The sequence below is a fragment of the Oreochromis aureus genome, linkage group 6 (assembly GCF_013358895.1).
Source record: "Oreochromis aureus strain Israel breed Guangdong linkage group 6, ZZ_aureus, whole genome shotgun sequence".
In the NCBI taxonomy this organism is placed as follows: Eukaryota; Metazoa; Chordata; class Actinopteri; order Cichliformes; family Cichlidae; genus Oreochromis; species Oreochromis aureus.
The window spans coordinates 22,713,058-22,735,537 of NC_052947.1; the positions used below are offsets into that span (position 1 = coordinate 22,713,058).

At 40.3% G+C, this 22,480-nt stretch overlaps 1 protein-coding gene across 2 annotated transcripts in view; it reads right to left on the reverse strand.

Annotated features, from left to right (window-relative positions):
- Positions 1-22,480, reverse strand: part of zcchc7 (zinc finger, CCHC domain containing 7) — a 52,684-nt gene that overhangs the window by 9,843 nt on the left and 20,361 nt on the right. For both annotated transcript variants that reach the window (XM_031728173.2, XM_031728174.2), the window contains exons 4-7: positions 12,630-12,679; positions 11,628-11,765; positions 11,360-11,530; positions 7,038-7,073 (exon numbers count right to left, since the gene is read on the reverse strand). In XM_031728173.2, coding sequence (XP_031584033.1) covers positions 7,038-7,073; positions 11,360-11,530; positions 11,628-11,765; positions 12,630-12,679 — 395 coding nt within the window. The remainder of the gene's footprint in view (positions 1-7,037; positions 7,074-11,359; positions 11,531-11,627; positions 11,766-12,629; positions 12,680-22,480) is intronic.

Here is a 22,480-nt window from a genome sequence, read left to right on the forward strand (position 1 = left end):
TTGTCATACAACTAAATGTTGCTTAATAATTAATTTGTCTTTTTCCTTTCAGAAATCTGATGATTTTAGAAAAATCTGAGTATAGGATATTGTTTTTAAAATACTTGTTTCTTTGATCAGCAACATGCGATTCAAATACAATCAGTTTAACATGACATAAAACAGAAACTGGGACTCTTAAAGAGCCCGTACCAATAAACTATAACATGACTCCTTAATAATGACTGAAACAACTGATTATTATAAATGACAATATGATGACGACGTGAGAAACTGAAATTAAATCATCTGAAATTAGATTGTTATAAGTTGCCCTGCGCTGCTTTATGAACTGTGCTACCCGTCTGACTACTGAAGACACACAAAAGCCATTTCCTTTCACAAACACCTTCCCCTTCCTCCGGTGCTGTTAGTGCTTCAGTCTGAGGGAGAATAAAGAGTCGAGGGCCTTTTGACACGGCAGAGGTGAGAAGACTGGACAGTCTGTACTGTACAATGATGAGACAGCAAAAACAGCTCACTGAATAGATGTGGATTTAAAGGATTTTTACAGAGCACACTTTGAATTGAGGACATTCTTATAAGGGAAAAAAAAAAAAGAGCGGTCAGCCAAACAGAAGGAAGGACAGAACAAAAGTGGAATAAAGGTCAAACTTAAACCTGTGAGAAGACTTGATGTTGGTATATTATTACTGCGGGAAAGAGTGCGATTTTAATTAAGTTTTGTCTGAGTGACGGTTAAGTGTTCATTCATATAAAACCATTTTTCTATGCAAACTTACAGCCTACACTGGTTTAATTAGACTTTTAACAGCAGCACCTTTGACTGAGTATGCTGTAACTTTTATATAACATCTTACTGTTTCCTAAGTGTCTGATTTTTAAGCTCTTCTGCCTTCTTTTCTGTTCCCATATCCATGTACTGCCTCGTGGTATCTTTTAAGCTTCCGCCATTGTCTACGCCGTCCCCCTGAATATTGATTCTGTTGGTTGGTTGAGTTTTTTTTTATTTATTTATTTTTTTAAAGATGTGCAAAAGTAGAATTAACAACAAACACACTTTTGTGTTTACCTCTGATCCTCCAAGGCAACATAATTTTTTTGTTTGTGTTTCATGTTGTGTTTGTTGGTTTCATTTCTTTTTTTGGGAAGGGGGGGCGGGGCATTCAGAGATGTTTAATGTGTGTAGACTACTTGTGAAATTAAACACACAAGCTTAAATTCAAAAGTCCATACATGTTCTGTTATGCTGGGTAAATAATACTTTAAATACTTTAAATAATACTCCTGAAAAGATCTGGCTGAAAATCCCTCCCATCACCATAGATCAATAGGGGAGTGCAGTTGCCTGTTTGACCACTGAATGGCGCTCTATCTTCACATAGTGTACAGAACAGCCCAAGGCTGATCTCAGCGCAGAAGTAGGACTTAGATAGGAGGAATACAATCAGAGTTGTTCATTTGTCTTTAACGCAGCTGGTGTGGGCATCAGGACAATCTTCTCTTAATGCTTTTGCTTATTCTGTCTCATTTGGACACTCAGAGCACTAAAACATTTACTTTTATGAAGGTGAAGATGGTGTGCCAATCACAGGTCAGCAAACAATACCACTTAATAATTGTGTGAATGCAGACAGCAATTTAATTCCGTACAAAATCAAATACAATATCTACATGTGTTCACTGTAAAATAACACCAGGATTTGATCATTCTTCATTGTATTTAATATTACTGCAATAAAACATTTATGATATTCAATGAAATAATAAAAGTTTATAAATTCAAACCAGAATAACAGCTAAAGTGCAGCCATGTTTCTTTTCTTTCCTTTCACTCTTCATTCTTAAAAGTCAGATTACACACATTATCTACCATTTACCTCTAAATATCCAGTAAATATATTTATTTTTAAACGGTCATATAAACCAAAGTAATAAACCCCACAGAAACCAGCCAAAACATCAGACCACTACTGAGGTCTATTTTACACAACAGCGGAGGGATTTTAGAGTTACCTGTGATGTAACATTTATTAAAGTAATTTTTTTTTTTAAACTGTCTTTTTTTTACAATTAATGTGAGGGAGACCTTCGGAGTAAAGCTTTTTCTTCAGCTATTCATTCTGCTCAACTTAAAACAGACAAAGAAAAGAAAATGAGGATTCCTGAAATATTTTGTACCTTGGAAAAGTCGACTGTCTTAACGAGACATTTTTTCCTATAGAAATAAGAGGATTTAAGGGGCAAAATGTCCTAACCTTGCGCTAACAAAGACGTGTGTGAACTGAGCATACCTTCTGAAGAAAGACAGACAGACAAAAATGTATAAAAGGGTACAACATGCTAAATGAAAGGGGAAAGAAAGGCAGTCAGGTGAGAAAGAGAGGGGGAGTTAAAACGGCTTCATTTTGGAGTCGACTAGGAAGGTCACGGAGCGCTTTTTCACCGGCAACCCCGACACATTCACACACCTGTCCCACAGGAAAAGATCAATTCACACACCCTGACACGATCGCAAGATCTGCTCAGCATACACACACACACACACACACACACACACACGCACACACTCGGCAGAGCTGCTGATCAATAAACACCGATGTACAGGTGTCACCATTACTATCTAAAGAGAGGCCAATCAATGCTCACACACCAATATACCTGCACCAATCAGCTGCTGGGTGCACTGATTCACTCACTCTGCTCACTCTCTTGTCTCTTTCACCGTTTAATGCACTCACCATTAACCCCCACCCACCTTCCAGCAGTTCTACCAATAACTCTCCCCCACCCTCTCCAACTGCTTCTGCCTTCCTCCCTCTCCCTTGTTCATACATACATTTCTGCTATAAAGGTGAAACACACTGAAACTACTTCTTCTTTTTCTTTAATAGAGACACTTGATCTCTATTAAAGAAAAAAACAAGCATTCAGGAAGTTTGCTTGAGCTTTAACCCTCATTCAGAGTCTCAAAAGTTAAAAGAAAGATAATTCCCACTTCACATGCACTCATTGGTTAAAGGCAAGGAAGTCTTCACTTTCTACCAGAGGGTGGCACTCTGGTCTTAATGCAACAGAGCAGGGTCTGGGCAGCAAGAAAAAAAAGGGACTGCGAGTTGTATGTTTGTTGTGTGTATGCATCACACATTTATGCATGATATTTACATGAATTAAAGCAGCCAGAATACAGATAGCAGGTCACTAAACCTCGCTCCCCATCCAATCATCCCTCCAGCCATCCATCCCCCCCATAATCGTGCTTTCCTACTGCTCCCTACATGACTTCAGTCTTTCCACCCTGTCCTTCTCTGTCCTCTCATCCTTCTCTTTTTTGTCTTGCATGTTGTTAGCTATAAAATATAAATATGGCCCATTTAGCCTCTTGTCAAAAAGACTGTTCGCTTGGCCCATCTGATATTTAACTGGTCTTTTAAAGCTGATTATGTGGTGTATATGTAATAATTCACCAGTGTGTGCCATTCTATTTTATTTCAATCATATAAACACTATAAATCTGAAATATCACCATTGGCAATAATAATTATTATTAATCTATAAAATCACAGAGATTTATCAGTAATATAAATAAAAATAATTATTAGTCACACTTTCCACAGTCTGACCTCAATGCAGAAGTGGCAAAAGGCAATTTGTATAAATGAAAAGTCATTTGTGTAGCAACTTGAGTGCAGGTGTAGTTGTAGGCATTCCCACGTAACAAAAATCATATGACCAACGGACCGAAAGAAGAGTTCACCTAAGTCATGTTGGCCACAGGGCCTTCTGGAAAACAACACATATATTGATGGCAGAACTGTGCACCGGCCGACCTCAGCCAGATAATACCAGTATTTTGGGAGCTTTTTTGTTATATTTAGTAGGTAGAGTATTAGGTGGAAATCATAAGAACATAATAACATACATGGGGGTAGTGACATGGGTCTGCAGGAAAAGAAGTGACCCCACACTGTAAGCCTCAATGGAAAAGAATGAAGGAGGAGAAAAAAAGGCGTGTGTGGGTGGGCGGGTGAAGTGGTGTTTGCGTAGGAGAGTAAGAAAGACAGATAGACTGAACAGCCGAAGTAAACTGCGTTCTTTAAAAAGGAAAGAGCTACATTTTCTACAAGTACTACAGTTGTGTAAAAAAACAGTGCTCAAATCTGTATGACACAGACACAATGAAAATGTTGTGGATATCTTTTTACCCCATTTGCTGCTCTATATATTTGTAGGAGGAGTGTGTGTGTGTGTGTGTGTGTGTGTGTGTGTGTGTGTGTGTGTGTGTGTTTGTGTGTGTCCATGTGTGTCAGTATCGTACTTTCTCGGTAAATACCCCAGGGCTTTGTGGTCTATACTGTGTGGTTTGGAGGAGTTTGTTAGTTGAGGGCCAGGTGCAGGCAGACAACAGATACACTCATGGAAGATAAACGGACCCAACACACACACAAGCACGCACGCACACACAGCGAAGGATAAATGGACCCAGTAGCAGGGAGGTCTGACAGAATGCCTTTTCACACCTGGCTGAGCCCAGCGGAAGGTGACAGAGTCACATCTCCCAAAGCGAACACACACACACACACACACACACACACACACACACACACACCACACACACACACACACACACACACACACACACACACACACACACCTACACCTTCTCACATTGGGGAGTTCAGGGTCATAAGCAGCATCATGAATAAAATGAGGCTGTCTTAAACAGAAGGAGCTCTGTGTATGCATGTGTGTGGGTGTGTTTGTATGTGTGAGACTGTGTTTGTGTCTGTGCAGGCCCCTAACCCCCATGCCAGTTTGGATCTGTAACGACCTTCTGCTCCCAGTGCTTAAATGGCTTAAATACTTCAATTAGACCTGGGTCACAATCCTCCACCCGTTAAAGCACACCATTGCACACACAAACACACAAACGCACATGCGGAAGTGCAGCGGGGAACAAAAAAAACAAAACGGTTTCATCATCCCGCAAGGCGACCGGAGACTTTCGTCAGCATGTTCTCGTTTCGTCTGTGGTTCAAAGTGAAACTCCACTGTAAATCATAGAGGCTCATCCGCCAAACACAGAAGCAACAATTAAACTCAACTCCCATCTTCTCTGCCAGCGTCTCCCCTGGAACTTCTCTGTCCCGCTCCCTCCTCCCTCTTCCTCCTCCTCCTCTTTCCGTCTCTCCCGCCGTGCTACCCTAGCGCTAACGATGCTGCCTTTTCATTAGACAGCCCCTGCTAATTAATCTCCATAGAGGAGAGTGACAGACCTCCCCTAACACACACACACACACACACACACACACACACACACACACACACACACACAGTCAATGCCAAGATATATGCAAACACACACTCTTCTTCCCCCTCTCTCACTCCCTCGTCCCACGTGGTGTTGGCAGCCCATTTCATGCTTTATCACGTCTTTTAATTGACAAACAAGCTGCTCTTTTCTCTTAGGCTGAGGTCTATATCACCCCCTCGCTCAGATGCACACACACACACACACACACACACACACACACACACGGAAGTAAGAAGCCAAGAAAACTAGTTATCTTTTGAGATTTTGGATAAACACACACAAACACACAGATATAAATAAGCAAATGCCTCCCCACTGACATATGGCCCATGTGACTGTCAAACAGTTTTCTACTCTTTGACACATTGTTTCTGTCTCACACACACACACACACACACACACTGATGTCACATGAGCACTTATGATGAAAGAAAAGGAGGAGGACAAGTTTCCCATAACTTTTAGTACTTCTTTAATGTTTTACTATATTTTTTACCCCCACGCTTCACTTACCTGCTACAGGGCAAAGTCAATACCAGTCACAACTGACTTATTGACTAATCACATGGCACCTTTGCCTCTATGAAACTCATGGAAACACCTCATTGATTTGCTAAAATAACTATCATTGCTTGGCTGATTTGGATGACAATTCAGAAATAAATGTAAGATCCATTACACTAATTCAGCAGTGGTGAGAGTAAGGCTTAGTGCTAGTGCAAAGTTTTACAATTCAGCACGTTTAATTTTTTTAGTCTTTTCCACTGAAAAATACTTTTTAATGAGCTATTAACCGATATGTTCTGCTACAATGTTGCTTTATATATTTTTTAAGACAAATTTCAGAAGGTAAGATGTCTATTTGGATTTGGCTTTATCACTCCTCACTATCATCATTTTCCTTTTTTATCTTTCTTTGCTTTAACTGAGATTGAGCAGAAATCCTACATAAACGTGGTGCAAGCTAAACCCACACAAAGTGAGCGCTTTTCACAAATTCCCAAAGTTAATACATTTTGGGACTGTCCACTTAAAACCACTCGTTCTGCTGTTCTCAGGTCACCTCCTTTTATCTCCTTTGTTTTGCTAAATAATGTATCATGAATATAACAATGGAAAAATTGTTTGTACCATTAGCTACATATTTAATATTTTCAGTAAAGTAATCAAACAAATATGCATTTATAAAAGTTTCCACTTGTACTCACTGAAGAAAAAAAAGTCAAAACTAAATTAAGACGTATTTGGTGAAAGATTCTGTAGAAAACAAAAACACATTTGGTGTTTATTGACTTCCTGTTTTCACTTTTACTGTCATTTGTATGAATTCATATCACAAGTGAAAATCAGCTTCCCTTTTTTTAAAGTGCTATTGGACACACGCAAAATACAAAGCTCAGAACTTTTATTTATGAGCTCAAGTATCGAGTGCGAGCAGAGGAAACTACTGAACACCATGTAAACCCTCGATTTAAAAGGTATACTTGAACTACAACCTTCTCCTTTCTCCTGCACACAGTCTGTTCGACTTTGGCATTGTTTCTAAAAAGAAGCAGGACCTTTCTAATTTTTCATGACTGAACCTGATACAGTATTAGCCTCCTTTCACAAAAAAAAAGAACTAATAACAAAGGCAAGACATATAAACTGGAGAAATGGAAGGAGGGTGAAGAATGCTACTATGATACTTGCTGAGAGTGTTGTTTTGTGAAAAGATACTCACTGTCCTGTGGTACTGTCTCCAGATCTCTGGACAAGCCTGAAAAAGGAGAACACACACATTGTGTCATTAAATACCTTTTACAAAGCTTTGTAAAAAACAACAACACCTTTTTAAACTCCACCACAATGAGCTTCAAATCAAGTGCAGAAATGCAGAATTCAGATTTAATTCAAGGGGTTTTACTGAAGTTTTGAACAAAGTGTTTAGAAATTACAGTCACTTTTATATATAATCCCCATTTTGAAAGGCTCAAAACTAATTGGACAAACTGGCATAATAAAAAAATAAGAGAATAGTTTTATAGTAGTTAATACTTAGATGGAGACCCACAGTCTTATTTTTGCAGACTGCGGGTCTGTCTTCAGTCCTGCCTCCCTACGCTCTCTTTTTTCAGTTCGCTTTCCCTCACTGTGCAACTGGTCAGTTTTTTGCTGTTCGCTTTCCCTCACTGTGCAACTGGTCAGTTTTTTGCTGTTAAAAAGGAGTTTTTCATTCCCTCCAACAGAGTTTTCACCTTACAGTAAAGATAAGATAAGATAAGATAAGATAAGATAAGATAACCTTTATTAGTCCCACATGTGGGAAATTTGTTTTGTCACAGCAGGAAGTGGACAGTGCAAAAGTTATGAAGCAAAAATTAGAATAAAATAAAATAAGAATAAATACAGTACACAACTGTACAGAATAGAATAAAATAAAATACTATATACAGTAGAATAAAATAGAATAGAATATACAATAAGATAAAAATAGAATACAAATGCTATATACAACTGAGTAAAAAATACAACGATGCCAGGAAGATTATTGCACTTAGTGTTATTGCACATGTGTGTGTTTGATCAGTTAAAGTCTTTGTTGTGGAGTCTGACAGCAGTGGGGAGGAAAGACCTGCGAAATCTCTCCGTCCCACATCGTGGGTGCCGCAGTCTCCCACTGAAGGAGCTGCTCAGTGCTGTCACAGTAAACGTGTACTGGGGCAACTGTTATTGTGCTTTGGTGCTATATAAATAAACCTGAACTGAAATTACATTCAATGAATCGAGTAAGTAAAAAGCATGCTCAACTTAACTAAGATCAGGTGACTCACTTGGCCATTGAAGAATATTATGGTTAGTTAACGTCTGCATTATCCTTCGGGTCATTATCCATTTGCTGTCCATTCTGTTTTGCAGCATTAGGCTGAATCTGAGCAGACAGCACAGCCCTGTACACCTCAGAGTTCATGCTGCTACTTCTATCTGCAGTTGCATCATCAATAAACACCAGTGACCCAGTTCCACTGACAACTACACATGCCCACGTCATCCATTACACTTCCTCCACTATGTTTGGCAGATGGTGTGGTATGCTTCAGACCACGAACTGCTTCTCTTCTTCTTAATATTTCTCTATTTCCATCATTCTACTGCAAGTTAATCTTGGTTTCATCTGTTCAAAGAGGGTTTTTTAAAGCACTCTGCAGGCTCTTTTAGATGTTTTTTGACCTCCCTGTTCTTGAGTGGAACCAATGGTTTGCATCTTGTTGAAAACCCTCTGTCATTTCAATTCATAAAGGTGTCTCTTGTGTCTAATCTATTACTTCTTTTTAAGACTGAACCAGGTTGTAGACCTCACCACTCCTAAAGTAGGTGCCTAATGATGGCCTCCTTCACTTGCACTGACAACACCTTGGACCTCAGATATCCAGTTAACAGCTACTAAAGCTCAACATTTGGAATCAACTCCATATTCTTTATCGCCTAAATTTGTTTAGCACTCAATTGTCCAATTATTTTGAGCCACTGAATATTTGGGACTATGAATAAATGCAGTTCACACTTCAGTCACATATTGATTGTTTAAAATCCACTGTGTTGGTGTAGAGACGCAAAAATACAAATAAACTGTCCAAAAACCTGTGGACCAAACTGCATTTATACCAGTTTACTTGGACTCTGACAGTGCACACAAAATCAGGACGAAACATTTTGAAAACATCAACATCAGATTTTTAAAACACAAGGGAGAGGTATGAAAGTCTAATTGGTGAGAGAAAAGACAAGAAAGACGATTCAGAGGCTGAATGGAAACTCCTGGCAGGCCACTCAGTCATTTGCTTGCCCGTCTAAGACCCTAAGTCTCTTCTTGCATCTCTCTCTAGATTCTGATCACCTTGATTTCTCAGTAACTATTTTCTACCCATGCGTCTCTCTGCAGTCAGTCACTCACTCAAACAGTCGGTAAGTAAAGCAGTCAGTCGTTTTGTCCCAGTGTGGCTAAAGCATTATCTCCGGGACTTCTCCACGCTGTTCCTTAAGCGTTCCAACATCCTTTCCAAACCGCCGCCACTTCCCACTGGGAAATTGAAAATGCCGCAGGCAACAAGATTTATCTACTTACATACCTACTGAGTCAAGAGAGTGTGTGAGACAGAATGAGGGAGACAAATTCAAGCCCATTCTGTGCAAACAGCACTGTTCAGTCACACTAAAGTTCCTCAACGAATTTTGTAAGATATATGAATTACAATCCCACTAAAAAGTCACTAATTTGACCTCAAGTGCGGGTTCAAATCCCGACAGCAGCCTGTGAGAACAGTAGGTACTTTTTCAAGCTTAATGTGATCTGTTCTGATTTGAATACATACAAGAGCAAATGTGAATTTCAACAGCTGCATCTTCCTCCACCTCTCATCTAGCTCTTTTCTTTTCTTCAAACAAACCACCCCCAACCCCCCCCCCGTTTGCTCTCTCCCTCCAGACCGCCAGGGTAGTGTGTTGTTGTCGAGGGCGACAGGCGAGGCGAGCGACACACTCGCGCTCCATCAACCGTCTGTCTTTAATGAGAGACACAGAAAGGCCCAGGGGACTGAGACCTGACTCTCTTTCTCTCTCAAACACAGACACTAATACATACAGTATAATTTGTGAGTGTTAGAAAAAGAGGAGAAAAAAAAGTGATACGTTCCAAGAAAAAGGTAATTACAATACCACACAACTTTGCACCTTTGTTTGCTGTTGGAAAACAATATGCAAAAGAGTAGAATGAGATCAATTTGAGGATCTGGATGAAGAGGTGAAAGCAATGGGTTTAGAGATTGAGAGAAAGAGAGACAGAGAGAGAGCATGAGAAAGAGAAAAAATTGGGTTATGTGTGTCCTGGCCTACACTCTCCCTCTGGTGTTCACCTGGTTACTCATCCATTACACAGAGCACAGTACATGACTGACTGACGGAGAGACAGGGCGCGAGAAGGAGAGAGAGACAGCGAGAGAGAGAGAGAGAAAGAGTGGGGTGTGAGGTGGAGAGACACAGACTGACTTCTTGCAGGGTTTTCCATTCTGTGGCATTAGTGTAAATGGGCAAGGTAATGAACACTGCGGTGGGATAATTGTCATTGATGGTCATTAGATTCACCCTTCACTGCCAACACACACACACACACACACACACACACACACACACACGCCCATAGCTGGAATATGCAGCATGGCGGAGACATAACTAAGCTGTAATTACTGAAGTGTATCAATTAATGTGAACAGCAGCGTTTGCTGACCCCTGGTCACTCATTATTACTGAAAGCGAAAGAGGGAGGGAGTGAGAGGTGAAAAAAAGGATGATAGTGGAAAGAAAAAGTGAAAAATAAACCACATTTTTTGTGATGAAGGTTGTTTTGATTTCTATGTTCAGCAGTAATTTTTATTAAAAGCCCAAGCCGCAGTATCAATCTGTGGCAGTTCCGATGTTTTTATTATAGAGCAAAGTGAAGTTATGTAATGTGTCTACTTTGTATTTACAGTCATTCTTCATATATGCATTTTACCCCAAAACATGTTGCCTCCCTCAGCTGTAAGCATGTTTACATGCATGTGTTCAGTTTGGTCCTGTTATGCAGTTTGAGCTTCTTTGTGTCAAACTGGCTCTCTGGATAAAACTATAAGTGTATGTGTGTTTGAGCTCTGTGGTCTCTTACTTTCAGTGGAAGAAAATATTAAAGTCACAGCAAAGTGATACTTTTTGGGAAAGGCCTTTCCAGTCTCAGCTGGGCAATAGATTATTTTAGTTTAGAAGAGCCCGACTGACCTGCACAGAGCCAACACCTCAACTACATAACAGCTTTACAACTAACAACGCCAGGAGTTATTGCCCAACAGAAACAACATTCACCATCGTCATGGGAAACCTTCACAGAGAAATGAAGGATTCTTATAGTTCCCATGATTTTGGAATATAATGTTCAACACTCTGAAATGGGTATAATGTTTGCATATCCACAATTCTGGATCATCTAGTGCAAGTCTGACTTTCTAGTAAAATAAAAGTGGGTGTGATACTCACGTCAACATAGTGTCCCGTCATGTTGCAGCGACTACACTGTCTGTTCCAGTATGACTTCTCACTGCAGGAATCATAAAGATGCCCTGGCAGGCCACAGTTGTTGCAGTGCCTTTTGGGACAGTCACGGGCTGGGTGGCCTGGAGTCCCACAAAGAATGCAGGGCGGCAACTTCTGCACATACACACACAAAACATGGTTAGAACCTTTATGTACTTATAAAATAGTGTGTAAGTGCTATACGAGCCACTATGTGGTGATCGGGACTCACTTTAGGCTCAGGACAGTTCTTGGAGAGATGTCCTAAATTGTTGCAGTTTCGGCAGTTGACGTTCTTATCAGTATAGTATCTGTTCGACACCCGCTGCACTGCTATTCTGACACCTTTTCTTTTGTTATAGATCTGAGCCTGAAAAACACAAGTTTAGTGCATTAATGACATCATGTTGTTAGTGTAAGGATCAAGAAACTCTGTAGCTATACGGGATGTATAGCCACAGGGTTTAGTGCTTGGTTTTTGGTCGATATGCCCTCATCATTCACTTTTCTGTCAGTTGTTGGTGTTAATTACATAAGGACAAAGGAGCTGCATCAATAGTTTTACAAGATGAACTCCATATTTTTTGCCAGCTATGAGGAAAAAAAACACCTGCTACTGGGTCTAACTTATTGATGTTTACATCTAATAAATATATATTTGGAGTCAGATGCTTGTTTGGCTGCATTTTGTTAAAAATGAAGCAACAGCTCACCAACACTATACTAACTAGGATATTCTGTCAGCTTCAGTGCTTAAATGTTTGAGGCCATTTCAATACTTTTGCTACAACTGAGTCCCTAAGTTGTTGGCCAAAGACACATTTTGTGTAATTCTTTTCTCTGTACACTACCACAGGGAATTTCACACTAAACAATCAAGATGGGATTGAAGGGATTTTACAGAAGTATTGCTTTAACTGTTTTCACTTTCATACATGGTGCCCCAGATGCTCACACATAATTGGACAACAGACTGAGCAGGCAGTTTCATGACCAGGTGGGGCCTGTTGTTATTTAATAATACATATGGAATTGTTTTACATGTTGAACTTGCATTTGGATTACTTTTACCAGAACTCTTAATAATCATTTCAATATAAAATAACAGTTAAAACTATATGAGTAATGCAAATACTAGCTTTTATGTTTATTTATAGTTGATTTTGATTGATAGAAACCAAAAACAAAACGGCAACAAACAGAAAGCACTAAAAAGCTGCTCATTGCCACCCACCTCCTTGTCTTTGTCTGAAACCAACCAAGTTTCACCTTCTGCATCAGCATCTGGAAGAGAAGAAGAAAATACATTTTAAAACAAATTTACAGGAGAAGATAATGCTAGGCTCTTATTTTTCTGCTATAAGGTTTATTAGTTATTCCTGAATGTAATTCAAACCAACACAAAAAAACCTGACATGAATTCATCAGTTATTGGGTAATGAGCACTTTAATACAAGAAAGTAAGTGAACAATTACAATTTGCAAATTTTAGAATAACAAAGGGATTGTAGTTACCAAGCATAACATGTTCACACACACAAGTCGTGAGCCATGGTTTTTAAGAGTGCCTAAAAGCAATTACAATGGATGAACATTGCATTCAAACGTGGGGCTTTATATGGCAAATGACTGAGGAAAAACAAGAGGAAAATATCTTTTTTGAAATCTTTTCTCGCAGTAACATTAAACAACAATTGGAACAAATATTTGATAAGAACTGATAGATTCTAGTGTCTAGATCCCGCCCTAGTAGGAAACCCTGAGGAATAACTTTAGTTTCCTGTAAGAGAATGGCATGCATGCACACACGCACACACAAACACACACACAGAAACTGACACAGTCGCAGCCCAGCACATCTGTATGAGAGTGGCACTAACAGCACCCTGAGGGAGGCCGCTGTATTCTCCTCAGGCCCACAGAACTGTAACTGACATCCAGAAATCGTAACATACACACAAACATACGCGCAGAAACACACAGACATGGGTATTCGGCATAAATTATGTTCTGATAAGCAATGACCCACACAGGCTGGCGTGCTTTAACACACACACATAAAGTCACACCCATCCATCGACCCCTGCGATTTGCTGGTTGACAGTCTTTAGCTTTTAGACAAATATACAGCCTTGAGCCATAATCAAATATTCCACACTCCTTTTTCACCACTCTCGTTTGTTCTTTCTTTTACTGACTCTATCCAGCCCCTTATCGCTATTCTGCTCAGCCCTCCCCTTCCTTTGCTTTTGCTCTCTCTCCTTGTTTTCTACCTCTCTTTCCCCCCCACCTTTCCTTCCCGGGTGAGCGGCTACGGAGGGAGGTTATCACCTCTCTTCCCTGTCAAACAAATTAAAATGGCTGCTGTTTGGATGGCGCTTCTTTCTGCCACGACCTTCACCTCCAAAAAAACAAAAAACAAACAAACAAAAAACCAATGCAAGCAACCTAATGTCATCACATAGGTAAGCTTGAAATTTTGACTCAACATCACCTGATGGTCCACCCATAGCTGATAAATTTGGAGAATGACCTGTAAAGATATTGGTATTACTTTATACCCATCATCTCTAAAAGGAAAAAATTACCCCAACAGACAGATGCTGTATTGCATCTTCTTGCTATATATTCATGATACAGTGGTCAAATGTCAATAAGGTGTACAGCAAAGTGAATGGAAGTTAATTTAGGGTGAAAAAGAAGTAACTCAAGTGAAAGGTGGAGGATGGAGCAGGCAGAAGCAAATCAGAAAGTTAATTAACTGAAATGACACGCCTGCTAAAATTGAATGATAATGTATCGGCTTCCCTTTTTAGGGCTTTTTTTTTCTCCTTAAATTACACAGATATCATCCACCACCATAGATGATTCCCAAAAGGTTGATTCTGTTCATCTGGACGTAGCGTTTTCAGTGGGAGAAACATTTTGTTAGGCATCCAAGTGACTTCTTCAGTCTCAGCTGACTGCAGGTTTCTCTTATAAACGGTACATTTGCATAATGACTGAAACTAGCACCACTAACAAAGAATGGGCTGTGAGGTCAGTTTCTTGATCATTAATATGTAAATTGTCATGACTACAGATCACCAAATACTGATCAATGAACACTGATCAATGGCCATGAGTATGATTCACAGAGTTGGGTAATGGCTGCAATCACAGCATTGAAAGATGGTGAAAGATGTAGGCCCCCTCCTCAATTCAGAGATGGTCTTTCCTTTTAAAATAAATGGCCGCCTTGTCTCCCCGCAGCGTTCCTCCCTGTCATTGAAAGTGTCCACTGGCCTGTAGGTGTGAACAGATTGCAGAGTCCTGGCCTGACAAGTTAGCTCTTCTATGTTGTGCCATCCGCTTAGCTGCAGGTTGTTTGGTTTCCCTGATGTATAAATCATGGCAATCCCCCTGGCACACCATGTACACCATATTACTCTGTTTGTGTCGGAGGACCGGCTCCATCCAAAACCGTATGTTTTTCTCTGCTTGGGTGAGTTTTTCACCCTTAGTGTGGCATCCCTTCTCTCTTCTGGCTGCTTCTTCCCCAACCTTATAAACAGTACATTTGCAAAATGACTGAAACTAGCACCACTGAATGAACAATGGGCTGTGAGGTCAGTTTCATGACCATAACCATTAATATGCAATGATACCATTGATCACTGGTCATTGATCAAGCATTTGGGATAACTGGCATTGAGTCTTTCACATCATTTTCAGGCACTAATTACCTGTTCAGGGTCATGTCATAGCATCTCGACTAGATTTAAATCCAGACTTAGATTAGGCCACTCCAAAGCAGTCTTGCTGGTGGACTTGTTGGTGTATTGCAGGCCATTGTCTTGACACATAACCCAAATGTGGTTATGTGACCTTCAGGACGCAAACTGATGTCTGGACATTCTCCTTCAGGAATTTTCTGATAGACAGCAGAATTCATGATTTCATACTTTATGGCAAGTCATCCAGATCCTGAATCAAGAAAGCAGCCCAAGCCCATCACACTACCACCACACTACCACCACCATGGCTGCTGGTATGATGTTCTTTTTATGAACTGCTGTTAGTTTTGTGCCATAATGGGACTCAGACCTTCCGAAAAGCTCAACTTTTGTCTTGTCAGTCCACAGAATATTTTCCCAAAAGTCTTCAAAATGTTGGGGTCATCAAAATGTTGATGACCCCCAAGACTGTAAGACTAATGTGAGACAAGTCTTTGTGTTCTTTTTGGTCAGCATTGGTTTTGTCCTCGGAAATCACCTGTGTATGCCATCTTTTCTTAGTCTCTTTGTGATTATTGAATTATGAACTTTGACTTTAACTGAGGTAACGGAGTTCTTTAAATATTGTTTTGGGTTCTTCTGTGACCTATTTGATGAGTCACTGATGGGTTATTGGAGTAATTTTGGAACACCGGACACCCCTGGGAAGGTTCACCGCTGTTCCATGTTCTCCCCATTTGTGGATAATGGCTCTGTGGTTCTCCCAAAACCTCAGAAATGGCTCTGTAACCCTTTCCAGAATGATAGATGCCAGTGACTTTGTTTTTCAGCTGTTTTTAAGTTTAGATCATGCCATAATGTGTTGCTTTTTAACATCTTTTAGCCTATTTCACTCAGACAGATTCTATTTAAATGACTTTTTGATTCAACAGATCTAGCAGTGATCAGGCCTGAGCATGGCTAGTTTTCCAAAAAGCGTGGTTAATCACAGATAATTTGTGATTTGGCAAGTGGGCAATTACTTTTTATGATAAGGCCAGGTAGGTTTAGACAGCTCCTTTCCCATAATAAATAAAATAATCATTCAGAAACTGCATTTTATTTTACTCAGGTTATCTTTGTCCAATAATAAAATTTGTTTAATGGTCTGAAACATTTAAATCAAGAAGGGGACAAAAATGTTTTCCCCATATAGTAACTTTATTCATTGGTTAGTTGTTTTAACTATAAATACAATGACAAAGCCCAAAGTAATGCCTAATATTAAATTGTCTGAAGAAAACAGTTTTTAAGACATCAAGTAAAAAACTAAATAAAGGCTCATCTTGAAAAAGCTAGAAGATACCATTTTTTTATTCTAATTTATCCATTTCACGGAATAGCGTTTCTATCAGTTAATCAATGAATCCACAAAACTATTTCAGCTCTCCTGGGGGTGGGGAAAGTACAGCGACAGATGACTGTTTTTAATTTTCTGGTTTGCTTTTGTATGTTCACTTCAGGTTTTGAGTATTTACATTTATTATGTCGTGTCAGCTGTATCACATTGTCTCCGTCTATGTACATCACTTTGAAGTAACTTATATTAAACTGTAGTAGTTTAGGGTGGGTGTGATGGTGGTGGTGGGGTATACTGATCTAAGTGTGAGCATACTGGGGGGCCTCTGTATGAAGAGCGCATGTGTGTCACCGGTATCCAGCAGTCAATGGGGGGAAAAGGCAGGGGTGAAAGGTGCATGCATGTGTGTGGTGTGTGTGTGCATGTGTGTGAGCAGGCGTTAGTGACTCAACGAAAGTCATTCCCAAAGCGTCTCCCGGGGGGACTCCCCAAATAAAGAGCAGGAAGCTTTCCCTTAATCTAACCCCCCATCCACACACCCCAGCCTGACGCCCCCAACTCGATGCCCCCACCTCACCAACACAACACACCAAATAAAGGGTGAAGCTCTTTGTCACGGCCGAGGAATCAAACACATGGGTGGAGGGGTGCTGGAGAGGAGAGGAAAAGAAGAAGAAGAAGGAGGAGGAAGAAGAAGAAGAAGAAGAAGAAGGAGGAGGGTGGGTGGGGGGGGCTGTACACAGGGTGAAAATATGCTAATCAACCTTGAGGCCCTGTTCAATACCAAACCCTCGTTCCATCGTGGCCCAGCAGATCTGAAGGAGTCTGGAGCTCAAAAAGCAGATGGCAGCGACATCACCGAGCAGCTGAACGCACTCAAGAGAGGCCTCCGCCATGTTGACTGCAACTGTTCAATTTGAGCAGATCTAATGGCAAAGCATTCCTTACATCTTAGTGGTCTAAACCCAAATATCCTGAAGAGAGAAATGGTTGTTTAATGTTAAGAGCGCCAAGTGGTGCTCAAGTCATCTGCTATGACTCTCTGAAGCAGCTCACTGACAGCGTTTACTGAGGGTTCCAAAGACTTAGATTCTGCAGGACATCTCGTACATTATCTTATCACTCCATCGTCACGGGAAATGCAACACAATGACATGGAAGAGAGGGAGAAACAGAGGGAGAGATTGATCAGGGGAGAGAAGGCAACAGATGCTATCTGTCTGTCTCATAGGTACCCTGATTACTAGAAGATGAGGAGGAGAGGGGAGGAGGCTGCGTGCCTGTTCATCAGAGTCGGCAGAACAAAACAAAAGGGGTGGGGGGGATGTATGTGTGCGAATGCTTTAAATCTGTCTCTTCTACCAGTGAGAACAGAACGGAAGTGTACATGTGGCTAATGAACCATGAACACCCAGCTCTCCTGGGGTGACGCGCACACACACACGGGATGAGGCCCAGACAGGATGGTTTAAGTCTGATAAACCAAGGACAGCACTGAGAACATCAACCACACACACATCCTTTAATGTGGCGGTCGCCCTCACAATCAACTGCGATTCTAACCAGTTACCAGTTTCCTAAAATCTGTGTGTGTGCACATTCATGAGTGTGTGTCATATACAAGCTGTTCTCCCCTCTGTCCCAGCAACATCAAAGGCTTCAATGGATCTGCCTTACCCCAGTCTTTTTCCCTGTCCCGACACTTAAACAGGCATCCCAAGCCAGCCCGCCCATTATACAAGCTGCTGACCAGACCTATTAATACACCGAGGAGCACACACACACACACAGGCACTCTCTCACACACAGACACACACTCACACGCACACACACACACAAAGGGAATGTGTAAGAGGTCTTGCCCCCCCCCCCCCTCCCAAAATGGAGGTTATGTTTGATACCAAAGCGACAGGGCTGGATTAGCAACACTATACATGACAATGGTGAGGGTGGGTGGGAGTGTGCATGCTCTAAGTGTGTGCGTGTGTGTGTGTGAGTGTGTATAAGAAAGTGTTTCCTTTGTGACATCACCCTTGCCCTACAGCCTTGTCTGCAAGTCCAACAGACATGTACAAAGCGCCACATTTTTAACTCCTCTCTTTCATTTGAGAGAAAAGTCTAACCAAGCCTGTTAAACACAGCAGAATATTGGCGAAGATTTTTACTATTATGACTAGTATACAGTGCTGTGGAAACCCAGCATCGCAGGAAGAAAACTATCAGAGTCGATGTCTTCACTCCATACTGTGACATGTTTTTGAACCAACATGCTGTCCTGAAACCCATGCTAGCTGCATGTTGCTAGCATAGCTAGCGACTGTATGTATTCAAACCTCTCCACGAATAAATAAACAATTTACAGTTTTTGGACTGACAGTAGCCTTTTGGAAAATTTTAATCATATTGTCATAAACCCTAGTGTGCAGATGTTTGGCACGTAGGGAGTAGATAAACAGCTGTACAACCACACTACTTACTTCAAATTCCTTTTTTCCAATCTCTACTTATCTCTCTGTTAGAGAGAGGTGGTTTCCATCCAAATGTAGCGCAAATGTTTCCACCCACTAACATTTTTAGATAAACAGCTGGTGGCACCAATTCTCCAGTCTCGCAGCGCATAAGAAGAGGGCACGTCACATGAGACGTTTTGGCTCAAAAGCACAAGTGTAATAATTATGTGAATGGTGACTGGATTCAGTTCAGGTATTTTCAGATTCCTGGTGGTGTACATGTTAGCCTAGCAAGAGTAGGCAATTAATTTACACATAGGACCACACAAGAATCTGGGACTGATTGGTGCGGCGCTCCATAAGAGTCCCAGTTTGGGTACTGCCTACTCCTGACAAGGTCATTTCGTTAAACTGAAGTTTGATGAAGTTGTGCCTTTCTTGCCATTACCAGTCAAAACCAGCTGTGACATCATGATGTAAAAATGATGTTATTTGTGCCATGTGTTATTTTTTACTATACTGTTCACAATCACACTATCCTCAATGATTTGAATCACCTCAGCCAATATGTAAAATACTGTTTTGTAAAAAAAAAAACAAAAAAAAAAACAATGTATATATGTGGATATAAACATACCTAGAGCCTGAAAAAACGTGAATGCTTATGGTCTATCTGTGGCAAATATTTGCATCATTTACAAAAGGGATTTACTGTAATCTGTCTGGAATGAAAGAAAAACATTCTTAAGGGTTATGAAAACCTTTTTCCATGATTAGATTCTTAAGGCAAGAAAGCAAAGCAAACAAAGTTTTATTTCAGGGTTATAATAGTTTACAAGATAAGAGATAAGAGATAAGAGATATTTGGGGATATTTCATTTTGTGTTCTTTTCACTGGTACTGGGCAACATAAAGCAACGTATGAATCTCAATTTTATGAGAGCAATAAGATTGTATATGTACATTTAAATCTGACACCTGTTCACTCCTTATGTAGAAAATGATTCAAGCTTTGAGTACTGCCATCTTTATGAGCAACATATGAGGATGTTTAATTTCTAGACTTTATTTACAATATTTAACAACTAGGGTGTCTTTGTTTTTACCTCAAGAGAATCAAGTCTGTCTGCCACTGTTAAAAAAAAAAAAAAAAAAAAAAAAAAAAAACATCACATAGGAGGCTTTGCTTTATATGTCTGTGGGTGAATTTCATCTATGCTATGATGCCAAACCAGAGAGTCAAAAAGGTTTACAAGTTTGTAGCTGAAATTGAATCCAAGGTTAAAGATGGGTGTCATCAATTGAGAGCAGCACCTCGTCCATATATGGATCTTTAAAATTGACCCACACTTGTGCCTGTAATTTTACACATATTCCTCCTGTCAGTTCAACAGGTAAAGGCAAACTGTGCTACTCTGTCACTTTACCACCGCCCAGGAGGCATACTGATATACTTGCAAGATAAAGCACAGAAGTGCATAGATACCTCTTATTTTTAGTGTAATTAATAAGAAATCAATGGAATACAAAAATATCTTTTAAAAAGGAAAATATTTCTTTCATGCTCGTGATGTAAAGACATGTCATCCTGCCAAAAACATCATGACTCAAGAGAACATTATATCAAATACTATAAGATAAATTAAGCTTTATTTCAAAAATTGTGGTCATTACCACAGAACCTAAAGAAACCAGCAACTGTAATGGTTTTGACCCTCGGCAGATAATCAAAGGCAGTAGATTTAAAAACAGCCAAAGAGACAGATTTTTTACACATCTGCTTGGGTGGTCAAACTATTTCTTTCCGCTCCAAGATTCTGGAAAACAGCCCAGAAAGCGTTCATTAGCCTCACTTTGATAAAACAGGATGAAATTACTATCAAAGACGATGTTTAAAACTAGAACCAAAATGATTTTCCACTAATCTTTTGCCAGTTCGGTGAAAAACCGAAGACGGATGCCATCACCGGGGTCCCTGTTGAATCTGCCTTGTGTTCGGCAAACACATATTTCAACACAGCCCATCTGATTATCTGATATATCCACCACCCGCGCCCCCTCCTCCGTGACACATCGAGCGCTCACCCCCTGCCAGCCTGTGCCACCTCCTCCCCTCCTCTTCACCCTCTTCCACGCCATGTTGGCAGGCAGGGCAGGGCAGGTGGCCAAACCTGTCAGTCAAAGTACCATCGCCACGCGGCAGCACCACAGACACCAATTACCACACAGCAGGGGCGCGGCCTGGCAACCGCATGGCAACCACATGGTCCAATCAGGGTACACAACAACGGGGACCAGAGAAGGCCAAGAAAAGTGAACGAGGCTGTGTGCCCCCGGTGTGCCCGTGTACGTGTTTTCGAGTTATCCAAAACTGAGCCAGAACGTGTCCGGGACTGACAGGAGACAAGTAGTCACTGTGTCTTTTTAATATCCGTTAGCTGCCTCTTTAACGCAGATTTTCAATTCAAACTAGAACTTATCTCCATCGATCTGCTGATAACCAGAGTGGCTCTTATTAAAGACACAGTCCTGACTTGTACCATCATATCGTCACCGATGATTCAAAAAAAGAGGTTGAATTGAAAATTGACTCATTTAACTGCCATAAATATGCTTGGATGGCTGGTGCTGATGACACATTACATGACAATAAAAAAAAAGAAGTTCCAACTCATATTTTTTACATAACACTGTTACTATCACAATGATTTGTTCATGTCTCAGTATCGGATTAGATCATTGTCTGGGACTTTAACAGCCGTGAACTTGGGAGATTATAGACTGATTTAAAGCTACAGCAGCACTTTTTTTTTTGGCTGTTATGAAAAAAAAGACGCAAGAGAAGGTTCAGTCTAGGAGAATTATTATGAATAACTGTATTTTTATAGACACTTTAAGTGGAACAAATGCATATGTATTCACAAAAATTTAAGCTTCATACCAAACAGATTTATTAAAAGATTAAAGTCTGACTAATCAATTAGCCAGTCAAAAGTTTTTTGCCCATTAACTAATTGTTTGACATTTTTTAATGAAGCTTTACAGTTACGCCTCTAAATGGTAAAGCCATGCAAATAAACAATGACTACATTGCAAAGTGTTGGCAGTGCCCAACCAACACTCCAAAATCCAAAACTAGGACTAAAATTTTCCAACTTTAAAGTTTAATCCTTTGTGCTTATATAATTGCCTACATGAAAAAAAGCTTCAGCTTCATTAAAGCTACCCATATGTTTAAAAAAAAAAAAAAAAAAAAAAAATCAGGATGGAGTTTCCCTAAATCAGTGTTGTGGTAGAGCAGACTATAGTCAACAAGTATTTTATGGCTAAAGTCATACTTGTGTAAGTGAACGCAAAATGTCAAAAACATTACAAAAAATAAAAAATATCTGACCAAATTATTCATGGTGCCCCTTTTGTCTTCTGTGGCACAACACACCAACACGCATCGTCTGTGAGGGGCAAATATATTTTAATAAAACCAGTGAGTTGCAACCTCAATTTCATTTTGATGAATTTCCTCCTGCGGGAGTGAGCCAGGCAGTGGGCGGGAGGGTGGAAAGGCGGGAGAGGAAGCGGG